The sequence below is a fragment of the Physeter macrocephalus genome, unplaced genomic scaffold (genome assembly GCF_002837175.3).
Source record: "Physeter macrocephalus isolate SW-GA unplaced genomic scaffold, ASM283717v5 random_9, whole genome shotgun sequence".
NCBI classification, from domain to species: domain Eukaryota; kingdom Metazoa; phylum Chordata; class Mammalia; order Artiodactyla; family Physeteridae; genus Physeter; species Physeter macrocephalus.
The window spans coordinates 127,984-141,685 of NW_021145295.1; the positions used below are offsets into that span (position 1 = coordinate 127,984).

Sequence of the window (13,702 nt, forward strand, 5' to 3'; positions counted from 1 at the left end):
TGATTGCCGGAACTCCAACTCAAACTTGGGGGCCAGGGAGGAGCTGGGCCAGGGTCTGCCTGGGGCTCCCCCAGCAGGCCAGGGTGTGGGGCAGAGCTTGGGGTCTGAGCCCCTCTGCTGTGTGACCTTGGCGGGTCTCTCAACTTCTCTGGACGTGAGCATCTAAACTGGGGTTGGGGGACTTCCCTGGTGGCGCAGTGGTTAAGAATCCGCCTGCCGATGCAGGGGACACGGGTTTGAGCCCCGGTCCGGTAAGATCCCACATGCCGCGGAGCATCTAAGCCCGTGTGCCATGACTGAGCCTGTGCTCTGGAGCCTGCGAGTCACAACTACTAAGCCCACGTGCCACAACTACTGAAGCCCGCGCACCACAATGAAGAGCAGCCCCTGCTCGCCACAACTAGAGAAAGCCCGCACGCAGCAACGAAGACCCAACGCAGGCAAAAAATAAATAAAATAAAATAAAAAATAATAAAAATTAAACTGGGGTTGGGGGTGGAGGTGGGGAGGAGGCAGGGGTTGTCAGCCCTCATTTGGCAGCCCGGAGCTAAAGAAGCCTGTCACCAAAGACAGAAACATCCATCAAGTTCAATGTTTTATATCCACATCAGTATCAACGTACCATACAAAACCCGCCTGCCAGCCTGGCCAGGCAGGCAGGAGGTGGGGTGGGGTGGGGGTCCGTGGGCGGCATAGAAAACCAGGGCTCTCGTCCCAAAGAGGAGAGAAAAGAGGGCTTTACGTACAGTCAAGGAAAAATAAAATCAGAGCCCGACATGATTGAGAAGCCTTGAGTCTGCGTCGCGTAGAGGTGCTGTCGGGGGTGCTGCGTGTCGGCTGCCCCAGAGGTGCTGGTGGCCTCAGTTCCTGGGAGGCCTGGGGTCAGCTCATGAGTTTATTTTTACTTATTTTCTTTTTTGGGGTTACTTCTTGGCAGCAGCCCCATTGTGGTGTTAACCGGGTTTCACTTCAGGATTTGAAGGGGAAGTTGGGGTCTGTGGGGCAGGTCCCGCCTGGCCCCAAACGTCATGGATGAGGTTCTTGGAAGTGGCCAAGCGAAGTTCCTTCCTGCCCTGATCCCAGGTCTATGGCTTAAAAATCGGGGTACCCAGGTCGGGGCCGCACAGCCCGGAGGCCTCTGTAAACATGGCAGGTGCAGCCAAGGTGGGGCTTTGGGAACCCCGGGGGCCTGTCAGGGGCAGGGCACAGGGGTGCGGGTGGCCAGAGCTGCAGGGAGGGCAGTGCCGATGGGGGAAGGGGGATGGAGTGGGGGAGGCAGGACCCCCACCACAGATACATAGAGGGACAGAGACCAAGAGGGAAAGAGAGGATAGACAGATGGAGCTAGAAAGAGACGAAGTGTGACAGCGGGAGATGGACAGAGACGCAGAGAGATGGAGATACAGGCAGACACGGAGGAGAACCTGAGAGAGACAGAATTGCAGAGACGAAGAGAAAAACAGATAGACCTGGAGAAATTCACAAAGACGAGAGAGATGGAGAAAACCCAAGAAAGAAGAGACAGGTTCAAAAAGATGGAGACCGCGGATGTAGCTGCCACCCCAGCTGGGCCAGTTCTCCTGCTCAGAGCTCAGCGGGTGGCAGGTGGGGGCCCGGGGCCTGGGGCGCGCACAGGATGGGCAAGTGTGACGGTGAGCGCGTCGTTGTGCTGCACCAGCGAGGCGTGCTGGTAGTGCAGCACCAGCTCCTTCAGCGACCCATACAAGTTGTAGGGTTCTGCGAAGCCAAAGCCCGTGGCTGTGCGGTAGATGACGCAGTGCTTGGTGTCGCCGTCCACCCTGTGGGTGCAGGCGAAGGGGTGGGTCAGATGGGCCCCCACCAGGCTCTCCCAGCCCCGCCCCCCCATTCCTGTCAGGTGACCCTGCCTGGGACCTATATTTCCCCATTTCCTGGATGCTGGCTGCCGACCCGGTCCAGACCCCGCCATCTCCTGCTTTGATACCGTCCCAGCTTCCTCCCCTGTCCCCAAGAATCCAGGGCTTCTTCCTGACTGTCTTCCCAAGGCCTAACATACAGTTGGCACTCAATGAGAGCTCTCGGAAGGAATGGGCGGATCCCTCCTCCCCACCTTCAGTCCACTCTCCGTTCCCTTGCCAGGCACTCACACCACAGAACAGGCATAGCAGCCCCGCTGGCTGCTTTCACGGATGAGGAAGGTGCCATCTCGCTTGCCACTCAGCATTTCCTCAGCTTGGGTGCGGTTGATCTTGCCTACATACCACGTGCGTTCCTCGTGGTGGGGGAGATCATCTTCATCCTCCATCAGTGAGTACTGGCTGTGGGGGAGGCAGGGAGGAGCCCTGGTCACTTACTCGTTAGCCTCCAAGGTACCCCTGCCCCCTGGACAACTCTCCCTCCCTGGTGAACTGCTACTCATTCTGCAAAGCCCACCAAAAATGGCCCCTCCCCTGGGACAACCCCTCCCCCCCGCCACCAAGTGGTCACTCACTCCTCAGTCTCGTTCTTGATCCCCAACCATTCATTGATTTTCTTCTGCCGGGCACCTTTCTGAGTGAGCCACCTGGGGGGAAGAGGAAAGGTGGGCTCCTGCTGCTCTGCTGGTAGGGAAACAGAGGCTGCAACACAGGCAGGGTGAGCCAACATGGGCCAGGCCAGCCTGGCTGGAGGCAAGGGCTGACAAGTGCAGGTTCTGGGTGTGATACCCCTGGTTGCCGCCTTGGCCTGGCCAAGGACCACTTGAACGCAGGTGGACTCCCCAAGCTCTGCCAGGGAACCCCCCTATTATGTTTCTGTTAACACTTTTTGAGACTCTGGATTGTGCCATCACGGCAAGGTCTTATCACTGTCAGAGGCTCAGTCCCAGGGACTGCACGGTGGTGCGCCTTTGCACAGGGCAGCTTTACAAAGGACCCAGTGAGCTAATGTGTGCACGGTGCTTGGTACACAACAGGTTGTACATGAGCTTCAAAGACCCAGGCGGAAGAAGGAAGCCCCTGATGAAGTCCTCGGTGGGTCAGTGGGCAGAGGAGGGATCTTGGGCTCAGGCTGGGCGCCGTGTGCTGGGTTGCACAGTTGGCATTCATGGAGTGGACCCTGTCGGAAGCTCCCAATGACCCGGCCTCGTGAGAGCAGTGTTCCCATTCCACAACTGAGGCTGAGGCCTCCGCACAGGGAGCCCTTCTGAGGGGGCTGGGAGGGGCCTGATCGAGAGGGAAGGGGCTGGTGGACAGACGAGGGGGCTAGGGGACTAGGTAGGGCTAGTTGGTGGAGAAAGCAAGAGTGAGACGCATGCAGAGGTCACCTCACCAGGTGCCCCTGCACTAACGGGGGGATCCACGGGTGAGTGCAGAGCCAGGCACTCACACGAGGTACTGGTCTCTGATCTTGCGCAGCTGCATGAGGTCTGGCTTGAGGCTGTTCATGCGCTTGTCAATCTCTCGGTTGTCGGAGGCCTGTGCCCGCAGCTCCTGTTCCAGCTTTGTGCGGCTCTCGTGGATCTCAGCAATGCGAGACTTAAGTCGCTCTGAGTTCAGCAGGATCCTGTGGGAGGAGTGGCTCAGAGGCCTCAGATGGCTCCCAGTATCTAAGCCTTTAGACATGCTGTTTCCCTGATTGCTCTTTCTGGCAAACTCCTATTCATCCTTCAAAGCCCATTTCAACAGACCCTCTCTTCCCCTGAAACCCAGGCTGCCCTCTCTGTTTCCTTTCTTTCCCCACTTGCGCTGTGTCAGATCAAGGTGTGGTAGGGCAGGGCAGAGGAACCAGACTCACCTCTGCATCTCTTTCTCATTGCCCTCACGCCGGAAGCGCTCCAGATATTCCTTGCTGCACTTCTCCTGTGTCTGGCCCTGCTCTTCAAAGATCTTGATAGTCTCATTGAAGGCCTCGATGGCTGTGCGCTTCATCTGCAGTTCCTGGAGGAGGGGGTAAATCTGAGCACCTCCCGGGACTCCCTGCAAGTCCCTCGTGAGGGATAAAGGCAGATCCCAACCTGATATGGAGACTTTGCTCAAGCTGTTCCCTCTACCACGTGTATTGTTCCTCTAGCCCCTCCTTCACCAAATGAACTCCTATTCAGCCTTCAAACCCCACACTCCCCAACCCCCCTCTTCCTTTAGATCCTCCTTTAGGCACCTTAAAAAATACCTGGGTCTGTGAGCACGGCTGAGAATTAATGATAAATCTAGTTGCTACAATTCATGGGGCTCCTTCTCAGAGTAGATGCTGCACCAAGCACCTTCTATGCATCATCTCATAAAACCTCCCAAGAGCCTCCTACAAAGTCAGAACTATTAATGGGGAAACTGAGGCTCAGAGGGCCTAAGCCATTTCCACGGTCATGATGTTCCTAATTGATCCCAGACAGGTATCTTGTCCACTTAGAACCTCAGGTGACCCATCACTAGAAAGAGGACAAGACAGAAATTGCTCAGGGACTACAGGGGAGACAGAGAAATTCCCTGCTCGAGACCGGACGCTCAATCTGAATAAGTTGCATCTCAACTTACAAAAGAAATTTAGTAACACAGTCCTTGAATAATAAAACCTCCTCCCACTTCGCTGTTTTTAAAAGACACTGCTCTTTTCCATGATCTCCTGACCCTTTGTCTTAGGCAACTCTTCGTCAGGCAGTTATCATCATCATTTTGAATAACTTCCAGATTGAAGGGGATGGAGAAGTAATTGAGACTCATGGTTCCAGTTTCCAGATGGGGAGACTGAGGCCCAGAGGCTCAACCAAGACATCTCCCACAGCTCAGCCGCTCCTGGGAGGCTGGTTGGTGCCCCTTCATCTGTTTTGGTTTTTTGTTTTTTTTAGAACCACAAACATTGATTTCTATGTTTTTAGGGTGGTCCCTGGTTTTAAGAGCCTGCTGTGACCTAGAAGTGGACATCTGTCCCTGTGGCCTTGGCACTGCCCCTCCGTGCCTGGGTCTCCCGGGGTGCGCTGGCCCGCAGTACCTGGGAGGTGCGTGTGTACTCCTCGTAGAGCTGGTCATACTCGCGGCTCTTGTCCTGGTACTGCTGGTGGTAGACCTTGAGCTGGGCGCCCACTGCTTCCACACTGTCCTCCTTGACGATCTGGTCCTGGGGATACCCGGTGCCGTCAGGGAAGCTACCTGGGAAACAGGCCCAGGGCCGGCCAGGCACCACCCACCCCGCCCCCAGCTCCCACCCCAGCCCCGCACCTGCTGGTACTTGGACACCGGGTAGAGGAGCCGCGTGTCCAGCTTGGCGTTGTACTGAGCCAGCGACTCGTGGCGGTAGTGGGTGATGAGGTCCACAACAGAGCAGAAGGTGAGTGGCTCCGAAAAGCCGTAGTGCCCGTCTCGGTGGAAGACCTTGATCAGCTTGTTGTTCCCACCTTTCCTAGGGGCGGGTGAGAGGAGGGTGTCAGCAACCAGCAGCATCTGCAGACCCAGCAATGTCCCAATGGCTGTGCAACCCCCAGTCCTCTGACCCGGGTGTTCTCCCTCCCACCGCTCACCCCTGGTCTCCCTGAAGGGACAGGCCCCCACCTGAGGGTCAGCGTGTACTCCCCCTGGATCTTGCTAGATGCATCTCGGACCAGAAAGGTGCCATCAGGTGTGTCCCGCAGTTTCTCGTTTACCTCCTCCCTGTGGAGATAGCCAGGACTGGGGCTGCCCATTGGGAGACCCGACCCCTCAGGCTTTGCCCACCATGTGGCTCCACCCCACAACCCTACCTGGAGATGTCACCCCAGTACCACTCAGCATCTTGCAGGGAGGGCGGGTTGCCCCCATTGGCCAGGGCTGTGGGGGCTGGCTTTGCCTTGGGGGGTTTTGGCGGCAGTGCTGGGGGACAGGAAAACAAATGCACACTGAGCACCAAATGTATACTGTGGCCAGCTCCCACTGCAACCAAACCTGCCGATACTGGCAGGGCTCCGAGTCAGCATTCTTGGTCCCCAACGATAGAAGCTAATGCAAGGGGGGTGGAGGTCACCTGGGGGCGCAATCTCCTGTTCCTCCAGATGTTCCTGAAGCAACTTCTCCACCAGTAGCGCAGGGAAGTCAGGGGTGGCCTCAGTCCTAGGGGGAAGGGACGTGTGGTGAGCGCTGGGTAGGGCCTGGTGTGCACGGGGCCCCGCATGTGCTTGCGCGTCTGGCAGGGGGTCTATGTGAAAGCATGCGAGGGGAAGAAGAGTAGGTGACGCAGGCTGCTGTGGGAGACCCGCTACTGTTTATGTATATGCAGTTAGCGCCCAATAAGTATTCATATAACGAACAACAGGAGTCAGCATGTGAAGGAAGGTACAGACACCACCCAAGTGCCGGCCCTCCGGTCTAGGCCCCATCGCCTTTTCCCAAGCCCTGCTAGAGTCTTCCTGGACCTCAAGCCCCACCCCTTGTTATCTTTCCTAGCTCGCCCATCATGACAGCTCTGGCCTCTTCCCCGCTGGGCCCCGTCCACACTCCTTTCTCATCTTCTAGACCCCCGCCCTGGCTACGTCTCCAGCCCTTCCTCCATCTAAAGCCCCACCCCTTTTTGCTCCGGCTCAGGCCCGCCTCCCCAGCCCTGGCCTCTCACCCGTCGGGCGCGCCCCCTGGCGGCGGCGAAGGCGACGGCGCCCGCAGCAGCAGCGGCCCGAAGGCGGCGCTCAGGGCACGCACAGCTGGGCCCAGGGCTGGGGCGCGCCGGGCCACCCGGCCCAGGTGCTGGAGCAGGAAGCGCAGTGTGAGCGCGCTGTGCAGCGGCAGCGTCGGGGGCTCCAGCGCCGGCCCCACGGGCCCCGCGGCCTCTGCGGACAGACGGCCAGGGGAGGGTGAGCCAGGGCCGGCACCCGCCCGCCCGAGCGCCCTCCCCAGTCCGGGATTCCCGCCAGACTCACCCCGCAGGGCTCGGTGTGCCTCAGCCGCGGCCTCGGGTGTCACAAGGGGTGCGGGCAGCGCCAGCAGGAAGCCCTTCACGCCATCTGTCAGGGCTGCAGCGTCCCACTGCTCCATATCACTCAGCGACCAGTCTGCGGGTGCAAGGGGGATACATCGATCCAAGGTGGGTGCAGGGAGGGGACATCATCCGTCCAGGGCAGGTTCCTCTCCCACTCTTTCCCACTGAAGCTTTCCCTCACCTGTGCGCGCGGCAGGTGCCTCAGGCCTGTAGCTGTCTAGCCCTGTGGGGAAAGGGATGGGGTAGGTCAGTGCCACCCCACGTGGCAAGGCCAGCTCTCAAATGCTGCCTCGACCCCCGTGTGGGGTCAGGGGCGGCTACTAACCTCCCAGAGGTAAGAACAGGGGGAGGGGAGGGAAACGGTGGCAGAGGGCACGGCACATGCAATGATGGGGTCTACGTTCCCCTGGGAGTTACTCCTTCCCCAACTCAACATGGAGGCCCAGAACATCCAGACTCAGCCACTTCCCATACAGGGTGAGCCCTGTGAAGGAGATGAGTTGCCCATCACCAGAGGTAAGCAAGCAGAATCCAGGGGTTGCAGCCAGGCCGAGGCTCACCTGTCCGCTCAATGGCCTCCACAAGTTTCACCAGGATAGGGGGAGCCACATCAGGCGGGGAGAACTGCTCGGGTAGGTCAGGGAGTGTGAGGCCTGGCAGGAGGGGACAGAATGTTGGCAGGGTCCCTAGAAGGACCCCGGCCCCTCTCTTTGCCTGCTGCATCTCAGCCCAAGTGCCTGGCATCTGGACCACCACTCTGTGGGGGAAGACAGAAGGCCCAGCTGGTGGGGCTGGGAGGGCTGAATTAGTGGGAAACGATTTTCTAGGTTAAAATATCAATTCACCCAACTACAGAGGCCAGATATAGTTGGCTGACTAGTGTCCTCCCAAATGGTATGTCCACTTCCTAATCTCTGGTACCTGTGACTGTGACCTTACTTGGAAGTAGGGTCTTTGCGGATATTATTAAGGTAAGGATTTCAAGATGAGATCCCTAAACCCAATGACTGGTGTCTTTATAAGAGAAGGCCATATGAAGAGAGAGGCAGAGATTGGAGTGATGTGGCCACAAGCCAAGGTACACCTGGAGCCCCAAGAAGCTGGAAGAAGCAAGGAAAGATCCTCCCCTAAAGCCTCTGGACAGAGCACAGCCCTGCCCACACCTTGATTTTGGACTTCTGGTCTCCGGAACCATGAGAGAATAAACTCCTGTTGTTTGAAGCCACCAGTTTGTGGTAGTTCATTACAGCAGCCACAAGACACTCATACAGCAGGTTTAGGGCTCTGCCATTGCTTGCTGTGCAACCTCAGGCACAGGACCCACCCTCTCTGTGCCTCAGATTCCTCAACTGAGAAGCTGGTTGATGGCATCATCTCTCCTTTCTCAGTGGGAACAACAAAGTGGTTGAAGAGAGTAAAAGGAAAATACCCCAGCTGGATCAGGTCACCTCATTCCAAGGACCTTTCTCCGTTTTCTAAGTCACTTCGCTTAAAAAAAAAAAATTTCCCCCCTTTTAAAAATGCTGACCTCCTTCCATGTCCCAACCCCGCACCCCCAGCCCCATGTTTCTGCCCCACCCAGCCTTTTGTGCTCAGGCGCACTCTGCCTGCACGGCCACCATTTGATGCAGCTTTGGCCCTTGGCGGGGACGCCCTGGCACACAGCAGGAGCAAGCCGGGGCCTGCGGGGCCTCCCTGAGTGATGGGCCAGGTGGTGCCTTGAGCTGAAGAAAGGCCCAGCTGTGTCGAAAATGCAAAAAAAAAAAACAAAAAAAAAAGTGAGCGAACAAGGGGAGGTGGGTGACATCCCAGCTGGTAAGGGGGCTCTGAAATTCAACTTTGAAATTTGCCTGTGACCAGTTTGCAAAGCATGGAGGTCCATTGGAATAGGCATTATCCCCATTTTACGGATGAGGAACTGAGGCTCAGGGAGGGAGCAACCTCCCCGTGGGTGCACAGCCAGACGGGGGCGCAGGTGACATCAGGGTTCGGCACACAGCTCCCTGCGTGGAGTTGAATAGAGGGAAGGCAGGCAGCTGCAGCCTGCTGCCTGGTGGTCCCAGGATCCCAGAGGGTCAGGGCTTGAACAAAAGGACTAGTACCCCCCATTTCCAGATGAGGAAACTGAGGCCTGGAGAGGGCTGGTCCTAGCCGATGTCACATAGTCCTGGAAGATTTGGAGGGTGGGGCTGGGTGGCCGCCCGGAGTGGGGATGTGTGTGGTGTCTGGACCCAGGCCAGGCACAGGAGGGAGGCGGCTGTTACCAGGGGGAGAGGCAGATTCTGGCTGGGAGCCCGGATGGGGCCGCCTCCTGCTCCTCTAGGCCGAGGCGGGACGCAGGCCCTGGCCCTGGAGACGCCAGATGCTGCAAAGCCCAAGCCAGCAACCATGCTGCCTCAGCACCCTGCCATTCCACCCCACGCTGTGGGACTCTGGCCTGACCCTCTTTGGGCATCAGTGTCCCTCGGGCACAAAACCAGGCAGGCCATCGGGTGGGGCCACGGTGCCTCCCAGGGGCTTTGGCCTTCACTGGGTGACTGCCCCTGAGAGAGTGGTTCAACCCCCTTGCACCTTGGTCTCCACATCTGTACACAGGGCCTCACTGGGCGGCTGTGAGGGTCGGAGCAGACCACGCCGGGCGCTCAGCACTCATCAGCCTCCTCCCCACAAGCTGAGCCTCCGTTTCCCTGGTTGGAACCCACACACCCTGCCCAGCATACAGCCCAGCACGCAGCAATTGCAGCGTATGTTCAGTGCCCTGATTCTCCACTCCCAGGACACTCTTTGGAAGTAGGGATGGCCGAGGGTCTCTTTGGGGAGGGATGTAGGGTCCTCACACGTCATTGTGCTGCGTGGCCTCGACTGAGTAGCCCACCTTCTTTGGGCTTTTTGGCTCTCTTCACTTTGGAAACCGGAAAATTAGGGTTACAACAAAGGGGGTTCCTCAAGGGATTCTGTCTGCAAACCACAAGATGAAGCTAAATTGAGCCCCTGAATCTTACTGGACACTCCCTATTGTCTTCAAAATCAATCCCACGAAGTCCATGAGGTGAGGACCCTGCCCCTTTTCTCACTCCGCTCCACCTGACGGCTTGTGCCCTGAACCTGTCATGACATTCCCACCTTAGGGCTTTTGTCCTCGCTGTACCTGCTGCCCGGAGCCCTTTACCCCCATCTCTCCTGAGAGGCTCCTTCCTCACAGCATCTGTCATCACTTAATCACGTTCTCGTCACTTCTTGAACCAGAAGCCCCATGAGGGCAGGGCCAGGCCTTGTGTCTACCACTCGGTGCCCAGTGCCATGAACTGCATCCAGCCCTTGACGGCAGTGTAATCAACACTTGCCGACCCACCAAATGTCCTTATTCCTCCTCTCCTGGACGAAGCACCGTTGCCTCATGGGAGAGAAGAGGAAAGTGAGGGTCTGAGGGCACTCCCCCTTTCCCCCAGCCCTGCCAGGGCCCCTACCTGTTGCTCACCTGGCTCAGGGGGCCCATCTCGGGGCCTGGCAGGCAGTGGGCGTGGGCCACGTGGGCGAGGCCCAGGCCGGGCCAGGGTCACAGGCCCTAGGAACTCAACATAGGTGCCAGGGAAGTCGCCGCGCTGCCGTGTACGCTCATTGAGGCCAGGCATCCAGCCCACGCTCTGTGGGCAGCGCTCGCTGCCCTCGGCCACGCCCAGCGCCTGCAGGGCTGCCCTGCTCACCACCAGCACGTCGCCTGGCAGCAGCTCCAGGTCCTCTGGCCGCTCCCGGCGGAACGGATACAATGCACGGTATTGGAAGCCCTCGGCGCCAGCCATGGCTGGGCAGGGTGGGGTATGGATGGTCAGGTGGCTGCTCGGGGCCCCAGTGGCCCCATCAGCCTGGGGTGGGGGCCAGGAGGGTCCGCTGGGTGGGCTTGGGGACTCAGACCTCTATTTCCACCAAGAAGTTACAGGTGACCACAGGGGATGCTCACGCCTTGCTTCCCACCATTGTTCCACGACCCTGACAAGGGTCACTCGTTGCTCGGTCCACCATTCGTCAACTGGTGGGAGGGGGTCAGCAGCAGCGTGATCTCAGGTCACTCAGCCGCTGCGTCCCCCCTCAATCCGTAGGGCTGGGCTGGGCCGCTCACTCCCTCACGTGGGGAGCCATCGGCTCCCGAGGCTGGCGGCTCTTCCAGCTGCGCCAGGCGAGGGGGCCGAGGGCACAGGCTGTCACCATGCTCGGCTCGGGACGCCGACCTAGGGGGAGAGGGGCAGAGCAGCATCAGCCAGTTTGGACTCCTGCCATCCCCAACTCAGAGATGGGCCCAAATACCAGGTTAGAATCCCCTGACTCGTTGGGTAACGGGGGGCCAGTCCCTGCCCCCTCAGTTTCCCCAGATGTAAAATGGGTACAATAATAGCCCTCCTTTGGGGTTGTTGGGGGTAGAGCTCCAAAGAATCTGCCCCGGGCATACTGCATGCTCAGTAAACAAGCTCTTCATCATCCCTGTTAGAGATGGGGAATCTGAGGCTCAGAGCAGGGAGGTCTTTGTTGGACAACTCAATGGGCCAGGATGCCAGGACTCAAAAACTCAGATCCATCTAACTTCACAAGGCCCAGGATAGATGAGAGGAGGCAGCAGCCACATGACAGACAGTTATACCCAGAGTGGGTAGGGTGTAATGGGTGATGCTCAGGGTGCTGTGGGAGCCCCGAGGAGAGACTGGGCCAGCTGAGCACAGAAGGAGGCATCAGGGGCAAAAGGCGGTAGGAAAGGAGGTCCAAGCAGAGGCCCCAGCACAGGCAAAGGCCTAGAGGTGAGTCCAAACAAATGGATCTCTGATCTCTGCAGGGGAGGAGGGAATGGGGGGGGGGGTGTGCAGACATTGCTCAGTTTGGTGCCCACAGGAGGTACTCAAAACAGAAGGGAGGAAATGGGGGGGGGTGTCCAGACATTGCTCAGTTTGGTGCCCACAGGAGGTACTCAAAACAGAAGGGGGTTGGTGGGAGGCCAAGAGGACCTTAGCCCCAGGGTAGACATGGAGCCAGTAAAGGGTGGAGGGAAGGAGGGCACTGCAACTGCCAAGAGGGAGGCTGCTGGATGCAGGGGCAATGATCACCCCTTAGGAGCCCCCAGTCTCAGGGAGACACAGCCCAGCACAGACACATTCTCAACCTCAGCCCTGCAGGTTCAGTCCTCCAGAGAGGTTGGGGGGTGGTAGGCGGTGCTTTTCCTAGGGGCGGGTCCTCACAGAGGAGAGGAGGGGGCACTGGCCAGAGGAAATAGTACAGGCAAAGACTTGACAGCAAGAAATGCTTGCCAAGAGTTCAGGGTGGCTTTAAGAAAGCCGCAGACCACGCAGGGCCTCGAGTGCCAGGCAGAGGGTCAGACTTGATCCCTCGACCACGGGAGCAGCAAGAGGTGTCCGAGCAGGGAGCACAAGCTCCACATTCCAGGACGCCCCAACTTACCCGCTCCCTGGTCCCTGTACCCCCACTCTACAGGTGGGGAAACTGAGGCCCAGCGAGGGGGACGTCCAGGAAACCGCCTAAATCCGCTTGCCTGCCCGCCCGCCTCCGCGCCCAGCTGAGCACACGTTTGCACACGCCCCGGTGTGCGCGCCTGGGAACCAGCGCTCCCCGAATCCAAGAGGCGGGTGGAGAGGCCAGGCCTGGCTGGGGTCTTGGCGGCTGGACTCAGGGCCTGCGCGCTCACGCGTGTGCAGACGTGCACTCGGGCCTGCGTGGACCCCGCAGCCCAGTCCAGGGGCCGGAAGTGGAGTCGACCCTCTACCGTCTTGCACCCCCACTATGCCCCACACAATGCCTGGGCGCCCCTCATTACTGCTCGATGCCCCACTCCCGGCAGGGCCTCCCTCAATTCAGGGCCGCAGCTCCAACCCCTTATCTCTGCCTAGGGTCCCCCGTTCCGCCCCCATTGTCCGGGGAAGGCTGCAACGCAGCCAGGTCGAGCCAGAGGCCTCCCGCTCCCTGCGGCCCCCAGTTCCCGCGGGGCCCGATGCAGCCCTGCTCGCATTCTGGCTTCCACCTTGGCCCCACACTCTGCCTGGGTGCTCCGCATCTGACCGAACCCCCAGACCGGCCTGCCACGCGGACCAACCCGGACTTACCTGGTCGCGGCCGCCACCGCTGCTGCCGCGGCCGCCGTCACGCAGAGCCGAGCCAGACCCGTGGCTCCACCGCGGCCGCCGTCGCCGCAGCCGCGGGATCCCCACCTCCGCCGCCGCCGCCGCCGCCGCCGAGGTTCCGAACGGTCGGGCCCACCCCCGGCGGAAACGGCCGAGCGTATTCGGGCCGGGAGGGTGCAATGAGGCCGAGGCGGAGCCTGGGAACGTTCGAAAGCTTCCGGAAAGAGCCGAACGTACTCCCGCGGGACTGGAGGGTAACGGGGGTGGGGGTGGGGGCGCCCCGAGATAAGCCGATCATTTCCGGAAGCAGCCGAACATAATCGGGTCAGATGAATAATTCCGAGGCTGGGCTCGGCTAGGCTCGGCTGGACTCAGGGATGCCCGAGCGATTCCGGAAATGACCGAACGCTCTCCCCCTGGACCGGCAGAACAGAGGTTGGGCCCCGAGACTTCGGAGAGTTTCTGGAAAGAACCAAGGGTGCTCGGTCCCAAATGAGGCCCTGGGAACTTAGATCTAGAGGCGACCACCAGCATCCGGAAACTGCCGAAGCAGGGACGGCTCCAGAGGGCGAGTGAGGTGGCCCAGAACTCAGGAAATGGAGGCGGCAGAGTTAGGGGGAGGGGCTCAGACAGAAAGCTGCGCTTTCCAGGAAACAAGCTGAGAGCGGAGAAGGAGCCGGGGTTGAAAG

General features: G+C 59.3%; 1 protein-coding gene across 1 annotated transcript; it reads right to left on the reverse strand.

Moving 5' to 3' along the window:
* Nucleotides 1-585: 585 nt before the first annotated feature.
* Nucleotides 586-13,121, reverse strand: PIK3R2 (phosphoinositide-3-kinase regulatory subunit 2). Its single transcript, XM_024134401.3, has 16 exons — nt 12,996-13,121; nt 10,373-11,120; nt 7,455-7,547; nt 7,076-7,117; nt 6,836-6,967; nt 6,535-6,745; nt 5,950-6,035; nt 5,690-5,798; nt 5,502-5,600; nt 5,172-5,352; nt 4,945-5,070; nt 3,754-3,896; nt 3,346-3,522; nt 2,471-2,542; nt 2,127-2,297; nt 586-1,799 (listed from the first exon to the last, which is right to left on the reverse strand). Exons 2-16 carry the CDS (start codon nt 10,692-10,694, stop codon nt 1,592-1,594), a joined length of 2,172 nt encoding a protein of 723 aa, XP_023990169.1. The 5' UTR covers nt 10,695-11,120; nt 12,996-13,121; the 3' UTR covers nt 586-1,591.
* Between the last annotated feature and the right edge of the window lie 581 nt (nt 13,122-13,702).